The sequence below is a fragment of the Pleurodeles waltl genome, chromosome 1_2, assembly GCF_031143425.1.
Source record: "Pleurodeles waltl isolate 20211129_DDA chromosome 1_2, aPleWal1.hap1.20221129, whole genome shotgun sequence".
In the NCBI taxonomy this organism is placed as follows: Eukaryota; Metazoa; Chordata; class Amphibia; order Caudata; family Salamandridae; genus Pleurodeles; species Pleurodeles waltl.
In genome coordinates, this window is record NC_090437.1 from 964,250,011 (window position 1) to 964,265,693 (window position 15,683).

At 43.9% G+C, this 15,683-nt stretch overlaps 1 protein-coding gene across 2 annotated transcripts in view; it reads left to right on the top strand.

Moving 5' to 3' along the window:
* The first annotated feature begins 699 nt into the window (after positions 1-699).
* NMU (neuromedin U) overlaps positions 700-15,683 on the top strand; it is a 385,326-nt gene continuing 370,342 nt past the window's right edge. Inside the window, exon 1 of one of the 2 annotated variants that reach the window (XM_069234551.1) lies at positions 700-1,070. In XM_069234551.1, the coding sequence (XP_069090652.1) occupies positions 926-1,070 (145 nt within the window). In that variant the 5' untranslated portion in view covers positions 700-925. The remainder of the gene's footprint in view (positions 1,071-15,683) is intronic. The other variant, XM_069234560.1, reaches the window with a different exon arrangement.

Genomic DNA, 15,683 nt, shown 5'->3' on the forward strand with positions numbered 1-15,683 from the left:
ACTGCATTTTTGTAATTATCACCCCTTGGATGAATGAGGCAGAGGGAGGGGTCTGGCTACTGCTGTGGTGAAACATAAACCCTAAAAATGGGACCACCCAACAACAAGAGATGTTACAGAAAACTGATATTTGTATGTTATCACCGCCAAGGATTGGATTCTAGAATATTTGAAGAGGGACATTGTACAGCAAAGTCCAGAAACAGCAATGTTTTGATGAAAACAATGTATTACCCTATGCAGCGCTGGTATGTACGACTACATGAGGAGAACTGGAATTGAAATTACCCTAGCAGGAGAAGGAATGGATGTCCGAAGGTGGCAGAACTGGAATATGAATGCTAAAAGTGGAAATCAGTTGCAGGTGAGTGAGTGTGCTCCCACTGCTCCCTAAAGAATTCGAACGGTGAACTGTTGGAGGATGGTGTAGACAAGCGGTAGGAAGCACGAAATACATCTAGTGTGTAGTCTCTGGCGTCCCTAAACTTCCTTGCGTACTGTGGGGCTGAGTTGGGGGTTAAGGGAACGAGGAAGGGCACCGTCACCCCTGTTATGAGTCACACGTGCGTCTATGACTGACACATGGGTCCGAAACGGAAGTCCCTGACGTGCCTGCACAACGGCAAGAGGGCGGGGATGCTGTGGCTGCTCAAGGGGCTAATATGCGAGGCGCCTGGGCGGGGCTCGTGAAGCGCCCCTGGCTACGAAGCGCTGCCCACGTGCTGCGGTAGTTTAAAAGTTTTGGGACGCGCAGAAACGTGCGAGACCTGAACACAGCTCAGCGTATATAAGTTCAGAACCGAGCAGACATACGGAGAGGCAGCGCAAGATACAGACACCCAGTGAACTACAGGAGACACGGAAAGGAGCCATCATATTAGACCGGCAGCGATATCCAGGACAAAGGACAGCGCACTTGGCACAGATGCGAACCACCGGCTGCAGGCACCCGGCTCGGCAGAGCCCGCACGGTGGCAGCTCCCTCCCGAGAATGCTGCTTCCATCTCCGGCATGCAGCGCCCCACTGCTCCTGGTCCTGCTCTTCGCTTACTGTCTCGGAGCCTGCGGAGGTAAGAAGCATCCTCTGACAATTCAGCTCGCGCTCCTCCCGCACTGCTGATAGGTTCTTTCAGAGCGCGCGCATTCCAGCGCAGGTGCTCAAACAGGGACAGCAGCGATCGCCACAGATGTATGCACCTGTGGCTGCCGCGACTAGGTCCCTCACAGGTAGCGCGCCTTTGGGCAAGCACCGAATCCGAGAACGCACCCCATCTCTTGCTTGTCAGTCTGCAGGGGCAGAAGCCCATACCTCCTGCAAGTCATTATCTCCTAGTCTCCCACGCAGGTGAAATTCCTTCTGGAGCTTAGGAAACTCGCGGCGGACTCTTTATGCTGTTCTCTCAGCTCTAAACCCTACAACACTGAAAACTATACTCATCTCGCAACTTCTAAAAGTGGTCGATGGACTGGGGTGCTAAGTGGGAGCTCTGAGGCGTTCTCTCACTGGAGCTGTCCAGCAGGCGTCCTAGTTGAGATATACCCCGAAACAAAGCCGTTGATGGCTGATCACTTGGCATACGCCGGGTGCATGTTCATCGTGACCCATGGCAAGCCTCGGCAGATGGCCAAATCCTGACTGCTTGGTCAAGTTAACATAGACAAACCGCACAGTAGGGGCATCAACGTCAGTTCACCAAAAGACATGGGCTAGCGGAAGAGAATCACGCGCCATTTGACCTTTACATTCGCTGTCACACAGGTGTACACACACAATCACAACTACTCAACTCTATAACGTTCTTACCTGCACGCATGCACACAACATACATTTAAAAGCACTTTTAATCCCCCCAGCTGCTAGGGAGGGTCATATTCCAGCTAAATGTACTCCATCGTTATTAAACTAGTAGCGAATACTATGTTATTATGTAATATTAGTGTAATAAAAATTGTCAAAAAAAACAAGCAGATTGCAGCCTTAAACGAAGTCCATTAGGACGAGCTGCTTCTATGTTGCTGGTACTGATTTTACCACCTCTAAGGCCAGGGGTCGCGAAAAAAGTGCCAGTGGTCGCAAGGGCCAAGCCAAGGATCGCAGCTGCGACCTCTAGCGACCCCTACATGACGCAGGCGCCACACAGACTACCTGTCCCACTTCTACCCTTACTGAAAATGGATACTTTAACAGAACTTCAATGTGCGAAACTTTAAAGTCACTTACTCTCTCATTCTTATCCAGCCCGCCGCACGCACCCTGCCACCTCCTATAATTGTATTGCTTGTCTTTGTTCTGTACTAGTGGTACCGGCTAATGTGCCGAATCTTATCAAGCTATGTGATATGTCATAACGTTTTAACAAGGAACACCGATCCATACTCATTAACTATGCTCACAACAGGTACCCAATGCAACGTCGATGAGTTTGTTAATCTAGCATCAGCAATTTCTGTAGAGAGCAAGAACATTATTGCTAGATGCTTGGGTTGCCGAGGGCGTCAGTCCGTTCAAATATTGGCTGTTTGTACGCTACCCTTGAGACTTCAGCCCTCATAATATCCGCCCAGTGAAGAGATAGTGTCTGTGGGCCACTGTGCAAAGGATGTAGGCAGCTGGCGGCTCATCACTGTAACACTTAATATGACAGTCCATGAAGCCAGCCGGGGTGCTGGTCCCCGCAGGGATGGCTTTTACATAGCTGCTAGGTTTTTGTTATTTTGAGGGGTGGTGGCTCATTGTTTCGTTTTGGGTAATTGGAGAATGTTAAGTAGGTTACACAGTCACACACCCCTGCCTTTCAAAAGGAAGAAACATGGAAACAAGCCTATATTGGTTAGGGATTAATTGCTACATCTTGCTCTCATAAAGCGATGACACCTGGGTTATCCAGATGGCGTGGTAAATGCTGGATTTTCCAGTTACAAGTTAGTACTCTTACGCACCTGGAAATCAAACTTGTAATCTGGTTGGACATAGGCCTCTGGAGAAAGCCCACTAACCTTTTAAGCTATTTTACTGGTATTTAAATCATGCAGCAAATACATAACTCTCTTGAGGGACCTTAATGATACTGGAACGTTTGACCTCAGCTTACAAACAGCACCTGGTGAATCCCCCTGAGCCAAGGTAAAGGGGTTGGAAGCTGCATGAGCAGACCACACAGATATATTTGTAGTCAGTGCATTAACACATTGAGCTATTTTGCTAGGCTCAGCAACTGTAACGTGCACGTTCTATCCGTATTTTTCATCTGGTGCATTAACCCACTAAACTATCTTCCTGAAACTGAAACGTGTAGCCTATGTTTACACATAGAGCTCATTATCAGATGCTTAACCCCCCCAATCAAGCTTTCTGACACACTGTGATCTTGGGGCACTTAAGGAGGGCTTATGAGGGTGCGGAGGGAGGGGGGAGGGGGAGAGACACATCGCTGCAGCTTAAGCTCAATACAAGAACACTGAAAATGCTAGCATGATCCTAACTCTTTCCTTGGACTATATTGTGCAATTAAGGTGATACGCAGGCGAAATACAAATAATGGTTACATCTAAACGGCATTAGGTTGAAATTTTTCAATATAATTGTTTTTGTTACTGATCAATCGACCTCCCTTCAATGGCCATAGAAGGAGGAACTGATTTGTCGGGTCATTTATGTTTCAAGCTTGTGAACCTTTAGGTAATATAGAGGTTATCGGTACTGAGATGCGAGTGCACACTCCAGTTCAGGAAAGAGGTACACAAGATAGCAGGGTGTGGTGCTGGTCAGGACAGATGAGCTTTGGTTGAGCTCTGTGGCTAGTTGAATACTGGAAAGATGACTTTTGAGAGATCGGTTTATGTTTCAGCTCCGGCTCACCAATGCATACTCCAGATCAAGCTCAAACCGCACTGTGTGAACTCGGAGTGGTTCTGTACTCGGTTAACGTTGCATAAGCGTAGACCAGCGTAGAGGTGGATTGAAGGTGTCTCCATGCCGGCTTAGCTTTGCATGGTACCTGCGATGATTGGGTGATATTGTGGGCCACCCACAATTCCCTTAATGCACCTCAACCGTGACCTGCAACACCCTTATCATTCCAGTACAGGTACCCCCTTGTAACTTTCCCATTCACTTACATTCTATTCCTAATCAAGGCTCCAGATTTATGTTTTTAATGATTTTTACAGATTATTAAAGACATTTAAACATCTGTCTCTTTGTATTTATTCTGAAGTGTGGGTAAAATAGAAAATAAGTCATCCATCGAGTTATTCTCAGTGCTGTCAATCATGGCTGCCAGTCTAACGACTGTGCAGATTGACAAACAGAGGAGTTAAAACAAGGGACAACGTTTTCTGAAGAAGCTGTAACAGGCAGCAGAGGAGCATGTTTTCTTATGAGAGTATTGCATATAAGTGATGCTTCGTATGTCTTTCTATGGAATAAAAAAACAAGGCAACCGAGTGCAAGTGTTTTCTCCTCAATTAAATAGGAGTGGCTAATAAAAGTGAATATACCAGCCGCGGCTTCATTCTTTCACAAAACACAGAATAAATAAATACAGGCACCATTAGGAAACAAAATCTGTATAGCAAATGCCATCAAACCAGACTCCAATTCACAATGTAAGTGGCTTAATCTTGAAGTGTTCCAAGAAATATTGGAAATAAAAATCACTACACGTACTACTAAAATGCCCTAATGTTTACTGGAGACCCGATTGGAGGGGAATATAGCCCAGGGTGAAAGGTCTCCCTATACCCCCACACTACCACCCATCCCGCCAAGCTTACCAGTGTGACAACAGAATATCAAGGGCCAGATGTATCAAGAATGCCTTTTGCGAATCGGAAATAGCGATTTTTAAGAAATCGCTATTTCTGATTCGCAAAATGCAATGTATCACATTTGCGATTCGGTAATAGCGATTTCTTAAAAATCGCAAATGCTATTACCGAATCGCAAATTGCGATACCGGCCCCCATTCGCATCTGTGGGCCTGTAGGCCCATATTTGCGAATATTTAGCATGTTCCAAATTGCGAATTCCTAACTGGAATTCGCAATTTTTGGAAATGCAAAGTCCAGGGTGCTGGGGGCCTTAGGCCCCCTCTGCTGCACCTCAAAATATTTTTTTATAACATGTAAGGTGCACACATGCCAAAAGGGCATGTGTGCTTTACATGTAAATTGTAAAAATGCATTTTAAATGCATTTTTAAAATTTACACATGGTTACCACCAAGTTCAACTTGGTGGTAAATAGTGTTTCCTTAATACCCAATTCACATTAAGGAATTGCTTCTTACATGTGCTTTAGAAATCGCAAATAAGGAATCCTTATTTGCGATTTCTTATTTAGAGAGTCAACTCTCTAAACAGGGTTGCAATTTTAAGGAATCGCTATTTTAGCGATTCCTTAAAATTGCTTTCAGAATGACTTTGATCCATTCTGAAATGGCTTTTTGCATTTGCAAATGGGCATTCGCACCGTTTGCGAATGCAAAAAGCTTTGATACATCTGGCCCCTAGTTTTAAATATTAACAACAAAAATATCATGACCAGAACGTCAGCGCCAGGATACTCTCGCGGGTGATGGTGCGCATTTGGAACACACATAACATTATAGAGATACGTTTGTGAGGATAAATATATATTGGCAAGTTTAGGTTTACTGTACTTACTCCATATACATGTACCATAACCATATGTGAAAATTCAAAGGTACGTAGATGTGGAGTTGGGAATAGTAAATCTAACCTTGCCAATATATGCTTGCCTTCACGATAATTTTTGATATTTTTATACTAGGTATTGTGGCATACAAGCGACTTCTATGCACACTGTGAAATACAAACTGAGACCATTTACTTAACAACAATGGTGGCTGGTGAATTTTAAAGGTGGTGGGGCATAAGACCAACCCTGCTAGCTGCACCCAATCTTAGATGGATCAAACTAGCAATAAGTGAAATTTATCACATACTTTGATTCTCTACCCAGGCGTATCAGTTTTCAAGTGTGTTAATTAGTTCCTCCTCCAGGCACTCCTAATCGAGGCATAAGGTAGCCTCACTAGTATATAAACATGTGACTGGCAGGTGGATGCAGCACACTAAGCAACACTTAATTTTGTATTCAGATCTTGTGTTCAGGCTTTAATTTGTTTGAAATCTGAGTGAGTGTGCTCTGGAACGTCCTAGGCTGTTTTTTTAAACAACTTTTCTTTATTTACTATTTTGAAAATAAGTGTGACCCTGGATTATATGGTTGATTGAAATGTTCGCATAATTACAACAGACTCATCAAAACATTTACCACAAAACCCTGCATTAAGCATGTTGCATCTATAAATAAGTCTTCCGTGGGAGGGTGAGCAGTTGGACTGGGACTGCGCGTCTTTCACATTAACACTTGTCGACGCGCTCGCCTCACCCATACCACTGAGGGAAAAAGGACTGCCATTCTTTTGCTCCAATACAGTGTGCAAGTACTGGAAGAGCAACTAGTCTGAACCCCTTTATGATAGCGACAGGCATTGTGAGACATTCCCATGCCTTTCAGCTCTAACTATAGCTCTCTCAATTGTACCCTGCAGTACGCAGCATAAAAAACTTGTGTGTTGGATGCAAGTCAAAGCCAGAGAAACAAATCTGATGAAATTAAATACTTGGAGTATACAGGGACATACATACACCATATCCCATGAAGTGTTAAGTGTGATATGAAACAGAATGCATAAGTATTCTTTCCAGAGAAAATAAACACTGGGCTCAACACCCCTGATTCATCCCTCTCATTGGTAACAAACTCACAACACATCACCCTCCGGATGACAGTCCAAGTCTAATTGGTTAGCACAATGGAAATTTAAAAAAGCTTTTTATTCATTGAGACACATAACAGCAGGCTCCATAAGAAGGTATGAGATTGTCAGAAAGGAAGCAACTGGAGTTGGTGAAGTGTGAGCAACTGAAAGCTGGAGCCAGGTGCGAGTCAGAGTTAGAAGTCATTTTAGAACGTCCAACCTAAAACCAGATGAGCTCTCACGGGAGGTGATTGAACCTAATGGCTACAGTTGGTGACCATATAACATGGGAACCCAGGTTCAAATCCTGGCCTCACTTAGCATTATAGCATAATGTGAATCGTGGCTAGTCTCTGTGCCAGAAAAACATCATGCAACATAGCCTGCATCTGTTACGGAGCACTCTTATGGCCTTAAGGAAGGTCTGCGCTGCTATTTAACATTGCCAACAATAAAATGTCTGCTTGTCACCCAACGCTCCAATCACATCCTTTAAAAGTTGAGGAAAAGCATTAATCTTAAATGTCAGAGAGAGATGCCCTCTAGTGGGTGTACTGCACAGAATGAAACTGGAAAATCTGGGATCAATCCTGGTTACCCTGCTAGATTAAAGTGGGTGATCCTAAGCAAACACATTCTTTCACCGAGCCTGTGTTCAATATCACATAGTAGAGCACTTTGAAATACTTGTGTTCACGGTGTGATCTCCTAGTTCGCTAATAGCTTGATCACCTGGGCCAGGGTGGAATATTTCTCCTTTCACATCTAAAATCTCTCACTTTTAAATAACATTTCTCAATAGAGCTATAATCTGATATAGGGTGAAAAGCTTTCAGTTTTAAAGAAATACACGTTTTGAGTTTTGAAGGCATCTTATCAGCCTCATTAAAACATTGACCACCGAGCAGCGCATTTAGCATGTTGTTAGACTAGAGTTCATTGTTAGTTGGCATGTTTATTGCATGATATACATGCCAAATATTGCCAAAGCTCAGCTTGTGCGCTGACTGTAAGCGCCAAAGAAGTACCTTCGCTTTCCATGTTGATTTTTAGGCTTGCCCACTTCTAATTGTATCCTTTGGAGTGGCAAGGCAGAAGAGAGGTCGTGAAGAGAAGGAATTAAAAAACGCAAAAAATGATAACCATTTCCCTACCTAAAAAAAGACACACAGAAGTTGCACCGGCCCTGAGAGAACCACAGGGAGCTGCTGAACAAGAGTAATTGGACATTGTCAAACCACCCTGCCTAAGGGTCGAAAGTATTCACCTTATCTTTAGCACCTCCCTTGACTGTCCTGCGCGATGTCTGGTGAGGTGTGAACAGCGACACTTCATGGGGATGGTCTGCAGAAAGGAGAGTGACTGCTCTGTGAGGCAATCTCACAGACAGTACTTTATGAAATAACCCAATATGACAGCATCCACAGCGTGCATGTTTCTATAAAACTGAAAGGTGCGTACTGTGTCTCTTTACTGCATGTGACCTGGTGTCTCTGATGACGCCAGTCACGTGCACCTCCTCCAGTCCTGTAATCCCATTCCCAACTCGTCACAGAGTGGGGTAGGATCAGTCAGGTTTGCTGATCCTCCCATGCTGGGACAAGTTAGAAAAGGTGGAACCCTCGCTGATTGACACACTGTTTTGGGAAGCACAGGCTGCAGTCTGAAGCGCCCAAGTACACTCAGTCAGAGAGGGTGGTGTTCGTCAGTAGGGAAGAGTGGCCCTACGCTCCTTCAGGTCACAGAATCAAGGGCTCAAATCAAGCAAGCCCTGAAAAACCTGCGACATTGCACGTGCGTAGTAAGTGCATGTGCCTGTCAGTGCTGTGACTGCCTGACCCTTGCGCAGAGAGAGGGTCAGTAGCTATGCTGAGCAATCAACACTTACTGCAAATAGCATTTATGAATAATTTAAAAAACTGAGAGAGGCAAAAAATATAGGGGGCGTAGCCCCCACACCCTTTAAAAGAAACGACCACTGCTTAACAAGTAGCTTTGACACCCAGTAGATTATATAGAAATTAAAGAAACAACAAGAGTTGAATTCAGTTTGGTGCATTGCTCTCCCTAGTTTTTTTTCTCCAAATTATGAGGATTTCTGTAAAGGAGCAGAGTGGTGTTCTTCACAATAAACTGTTTTGGGCCCATTAATAGCTCCCACCGGAAGCACTTTTTAATGCACACAGCTTACATGACCCCGTAGAAACTGTGTGTAAATGTATCTATCATTTTTTAAGTGTGCAATAGTGCAAGTGCACTATAGGTGTACAGGATTTTTGTCTAATGCAATACAATGGTGAGTGATACTCCCGTATCCCAATTCAATATATATGTTCCGGAGCTTTGTGGGAGTCTCAGCTACAAACCATTTACATTTCAGACCCACACTTATGTGTGAGCTCTGAGGTAAGATTGAGCATACATAAATAGCACATAACAGCACACTAGTCGTAAATCAACCTTAAAACAAACCTTGTAATAAAACCTAAGTCTTCTGCTGCAACATTTGGATTGGCCATTTTATTTTAGCCACATATAGTGAACATATTCAATTGATAACAGCGGACATGTTGGGTGTATTTTGCAGGTTACATAATAATTATACAGCTCAGGTGAACAGTAACAAGTATTCAACTTTCATTAAGTATGCCATATCAGAATCATTTCCCGACCTAACGCATTTCGGTTTTCAGGCACATCTCGCGCATTTGTCATAAGATAATAAATAACTTGCAATAAGTAGAAGGCATGTTTAATGAGCCATTCAGCCATAGCACTGATCACGATCGGCATCTGTTCTGGGATACAGCTTTCTCATAAGACCATTCATTTACCTTTGTGTGTATGCGCGTATGCGTGACTGCAAGCCTATCTGCAAAGCTTCGCAGCACTGTGCAGGTACACAGGCAGGCACCCTGGTACGGGAAGCCTTGTGGGAAAGGCTAGAGATATGGGGTGTCGCAACAGAGGATCCAGCGGCGGGCGCGAGGGAGGTGTGGGAGAGTCAAAGGGTTGTAGAATAGGGGCAGTCAATGAGGTGTTTCTATGAGGTGTAGCTTGAAGAGTGAGCCTTCCGATCTTTCCAAAAGTGGAACGCGATGGGTCTGTCGGATTTGGTTTAGGGTGGAGTTCCGTGGCTGGGGTACATGGCAGAAGAGGGTCTAGTGTCTTCTCTTTTCCATTTTGCATTTTCCTATTTTCATCCCGATGACACTGCTGCACGTTGTTCGTGTTCTGCTCGATGTCTTGGTCGTGGTGGCTAGGCGAGAGAGAAATAATCTAAACTATAGTAATTAAAGCTGCAGCAAAACTTAACACATTCACTCAAAACACCAAACTAAACTGGGATACAGGTAATTTATAGGTGCCATATGTAGTCCTATCTCCACCTCTCGTGCCACAAATCAGTGATCAAATATTTATTGCAAAATAGTGGAGGAGAGAACTGGCATGTCCGAGTCCAAACACTAAGATCGCTTTCATGTAGAGGCGATGCGCTTACAGAAGGGAGTTCTCCTCATGGGTATCCCCGTCTTCCCACCACGTAGATTTAAAAGTGCCTGCGTCTTGAGCTTTGGAGCCATGTTCTGTACACGAACATAGTAATGAAGACTGTTAGATACTGGAGTGAGTGATACGCTCATCTTTATTCAACTTAGCCAGTCATGAATAAAGGACCGCATTCTCCATCTAATTGGCTACACGGAAAATTAATATGTATATGTAAAGGGTGCCACCACCATCAGGACAGTGGTTACGGTAGTACATTAACTATTCACACAAGTGGCAGCACTCGATTCACATTCAGGCAAGTCTTGATTGCTCTATGACATATCAGGATAGAGATCCAGTCAGTTTACTAAAGGACTGGAACAACAACACCTCTCTCACATTGCCTAGTGCTCGTGTCAGACACGCAGCTAGTTGACACAAGCTACTCCATAGATGTGTGTGGTGACATTCTCTCTCTCTCTTTCACTACTTTATGGACTCACCAGTGGTCACATTGCAGTGCTTCCTAGAGAAAACTAAACATATGTTTTAGCTGTATGCATGGTCTGAAATGGCCCTTTTCCATGACAACAGCATTGATCCCCACTCAACCCTTTCCCACCCATGCATGTTAGTGTCCCAACAGTGATGAACCACTGTGCATGACCCACTTACTGTCTCATGCGGACTGAGAGTGTGGGGGTGCTAAAGATTCTGAGCTTTTTTAGAACCACACCATCCATATCATCTTCTGCCGGTTTTTGCAAGCATCACAGAGGTCTATGACTCACAAGTTTTCCTGGGGAATCTTGTCTCAAAAAGTAAATTTAGCCTAGTTATGTTCCTTTCTGCGCTGGATCCACAAGAGTTCCATTCCACGTCCAAGGGGTGCCCTCCCCTCTGCTTGGGACCCCCAGGAGGAAACATGCTCCTGGTGATACAAACAGGATCAGTAGGGATAGTGGGCCTATTCACAGCATGTGCCCTCTTGGACATTTTTCATACACTCAACTCCAGGACATTCTCATCTTAAACATACTTACTTCAGGTTGCATTCTCAAACACACAGGTTCTGGTCCTCTCCTTCAAGGTACCCACCCTAGCAGCTTTTGGGGATCTCACAGATGCACCAGACACACAAAGACCCAGGCAGGGAAACAGACCTTCACAGTCATGAACTTACTTGTAGGGAAGAGATCTCTACACACAGACTTGCAGTAGAGCTCACGTAATTGCGAACGGTTGCATGGTTTGTGGGAACATTGTCATCATTAGACCTCCTTGGAGGGGTTTTTGAACTCTTCTGGGCTACATATGGGGTTATGTGCTCTTTAACAGGCAGTCATTTCAATAGTTTTGCATGAAGTGCATGAAGTTTGCATGAACCCAAAGCTTTTTTTCACTAGTAACGAGTTTAACAACATTACATAACCTAAGCAGGTAATCATTAGGTCTGGGCGGAGTTCTGGTACTCAGAACTCCTGAGTGTGCCCCAAAACTCTGCAGTGCAACACCGAATTCTGCCAGTGGCGGAATTTTGGTTAGGCGCCCTGTTCGCACTGATTTTCAATAGGGTGCTTACTTCTTTTTGCAGTTCGAGTAGATTTTTTACTCAAGCAGCAGTTTCCTCAACACGAGCAGCAGCTTTCTCATAGCAAACAGTTGCGGCCTACTGGAGTTCTATAACCTTATAAAGGAACTTGGCCTTTGGCCTCGCTCCTCTATATGGTTATTAAACTCCTCAGTGACTTGCAATGTCCTTATAATGTATGGCATGGGAAATACGTAATGGGAAATAGAAGCATCAAGTTAATATTAGAAGTTATTATGGTTGACTATAATTATACACCCCTGAAAACAAATAGGTGAACTACTGAAATGGTGCTATCCCTATTTATACTCCTGTTAGTGGAACAGGAAAAGGTCCATACTACAGTATTAGTAGCTAGATTTTAGGAAAATACATGTTCTCTAAATATAGATTCACTTAAGACTTGTGTTCATCTAAAATTTGGAGAGTTTGAAAAGGATATGTTAGAGCAAAACCAAAACAAATGCTTATTATAAGATTAGTTATACATATTTTGCTATTCTTATGGTTGTTTGGATAATGGCTGTCTCAAGGAAGGTATTTCTTTTTAAGGTTTAATTGGTTGTTTGGTTTTTGTGACCCTTTTCAAGGAAAAGGAACCATATAAAGATGTTTTCATTTTTAGAGTATACAGTTATTTTTGTATTGCATAAAGTAAATAACCACTTAATTGGTTTCTGGTGAGGTTGCTGGCATGGCAAGCGTAATTTATTTAATTTTCTTTGCCGTTTTATATAATATTGCCATTCCTGGAAAGGCATCTGTGCATTTTACATGTAGGTCTTACAGACATACAAGAGAGATATTGTTGAGATTCTCAAAGAAAGAATGGATTAGAAGGGACACATCCTTTACCATACAGTCTTTTCCACACATACCTTTACCATGCAAATGTCTTTACCACACATGCCTCACCAACACATGGTAAGCATAGGTAAGCTGAATATACTGTGTGTAGACACACATACACACACAGATATAAACATAGGTATAGATAGATATCTGTGTGTGTGTGTATATATATATATATATATATATATATATATATATATATATATATATCCAACCTTTGTTTTTTCAGTGAATTTCTATGGCTTTTTTAAAATGTAAAGCAATTTTAATTACTACACTTTGGGCCAGATGTATGATTCTGGCCCATTGCGAATCAGTAATTGCGATTTTTAAGAAATCGCAATTACCGACTCGCAAAGGGCCATGTATCACATTTGCGATTCGGTAATTGCGATTTCTTAAAAATCGCAAATGTAATTACCGAATCGCAAATTGCGATACTGGCCCCATTCGCAGCTATGGGCCTGTTGGCCCATAGCTGCGAATTTTTTGCATTTCCTAAATTGCGATTTCTGAAACAGAAATCGCAATTTGGGAAATGCAAAGGGCCAGGGTGCTGGGGGCCTAAGGCCCCCTCTCCTGCACCCCGATTTTTTTTTTTGCACATGTAAAGTACCCACATGCCAAAAGGGTATGTGTGTTTTACATATCTAATTTAAAAATGCAGTTGTTCTGCATTTTTAAATTTTACACCAGGTTACCACCTGGTTGCAGGTCATGGTATTTTGCAAGTGCAAAATACCATTCTGCGAAAAATCGCAATTTGCGATTTTTTGCAGAATTGCTTTGCGACCTGGATTTTGCGAATTGCAAATTGCGATTCGCAAAATCCAAGTCACAACGCAGAAAATCCAAATTTTTGCGATTTTCAGTTTTTGGTCTGCGAATGCATTTGATGCATTGCAGACCCCGATTTTGCACTCGCTAATGGCCGATTTCGCAGTTTGCGAGTGCAAAATCAGTTGATACATCTGGCCCTTTATTCCAACCACCGCTATGCACAGCCAGGTTGGCTGTCTGGCCTGTGGCCAGGCCCTGCAGTCAACCCCCTATAACCACCCAACCCTGCATCACACACGGTTGGATCTCAGCAGCAGCTGACAAGAAAGAACTCACTCATCAAAGTCACCACTTAAGATATTGCACTCAAAAAAAGCAAGAATGCAACACCTCCAAGAAAGAACCCACTCATCACAGTCCCTACTTGAGATATTGTGCTAAAAAAAACAAGAATGCAAACATCTCCATCATGGATTATATATAACCTTTCAAGATGGAAATGCAGAGAAAAAACACTTGCTTTGCCTTGACCATGTGCAAGAAATTAGGATGATTATTACTTTACAGAAGTGGACCTTGAACTTTAGCACCTGCTTTGTTTATATCTGTAAGTGCTTCCAGTTGACGTTTGATTTCTGTCAAGTGAGCAAAATGTCAGAAGAAATCCTATCCTGCATATTTATCTAAGAAGAGCCCTCTATTTTGTGCAGAATGTCTAATGGTTAATTAGTAAGTGCTACCTCCTTGGGTATATGTATAGTGCATCCTCTACACTTGACCTTGTGTGTGTGTAACTTGGCCAATGGTATTGTTCCTCAAGGGTGTTCAACAGATACATTTTCAAGGTGGAACTGCAGATATTTTTTTTTTTCATCTCGGGGAAGGCGGGAGGAGCCTCAAGGCCCCCACGGTCCCAGCCGGCTCCTGTCTCTTGTGGGAGCTGGCATTGCTCCCACACAGAAGGAGCTGCTTTAAATAGGAGCTCACTGCTTGCTGGAGAAATGTTTTCATCTCTTTTCCTGCACGCATGTTAGCGTGCTGGGGAAGAGATGAAACGTCCGCTTTTGACAAGCGAAGCTGTTTGACAGCTCCAGCTCTCGCTTGCTGAAACTGGAGTTATGTTTGCTTTTGCTTGGCGGGAGCTCTTAGCTCCCGCCAAGCAAAAGAAAACAGCTACCTCCCAAGGGTGGGCACCTTGGGAGGTCCAGGAGCTGGCCCGGAGGATGGTGGTACCGAGGGCCAAGGGTCCGTGAAGTACCCCCCTCTGATTACATATTGTATCCCCAGGGAGGTGGAGGTCCCCAAGGCTCAGGGGGGTCTGAGCAGCCCCCATCTTATTCGGTAAATCTGGCCCCAGGGAGCTGGTGGTCCCCGGGGCCTGAGGGGTGCGGCCCTCACACATAAAATAATTGGGGGAGTCTGCAGGCTCCCCCATTCATTTTCTATTATTTGCCCAGGGGAAGTGGTGGTTCCCATGGCATGTGGGGTCCACTTGACCCCCCTAGCATATTATAGTACTGTTTCCCTAGGGAGGTGGTGGTCCCCGGGGCTTTGATAAGCCCTAAAGAGAGGGTCCTGTGCCCCCTCCTACATTTTGTAAATGCCTCTGGGACTTGGCCCATCCAGGGGCAAAATGACAAGCAAGCGTGGGAGATCCTGCTTGTTTCTTTTTTTGTAATCCATGGTGAAGTTAGAAATATTCACAATTAATGTAAAAATGCTTTTCAGCCTCGGGGGGAGAGGAAGGGTGATCCCTGGGGGACTCCTGGACCCAGACTAGGGGGTTAGGATAACAGTACCCTTCCCACTTTCCTTTTTTATCCTTTTTGCTTGGAACTCAGCTTGTAGATTGAGAGTGGCCTTCCTCTGCTGGCTTCTCTGGCCTCTAGATATGATGAACAGTCCCAAAGTTAAGGTGGGGCACCCAAGTGCAAAACATTTTCAGTGACACAGATGATTTAACAACAGAGATATGTTGTTACATTTCTGTTGTACAAATTAGTCAGGCCATGTCATAAAAAACAGTCTTGATCAGGGTGAATGATGACTGGTACCCCAGCTAGTGTGACATTGCCATACTCTAAATGACAGAAAATCGGAGCTGGGGTCACTGTTCTCAACTGCTTTGGGTGTCAGGTGAAGATGACACACTTCCTTTCACCTCCTCCAGTGCCCCAA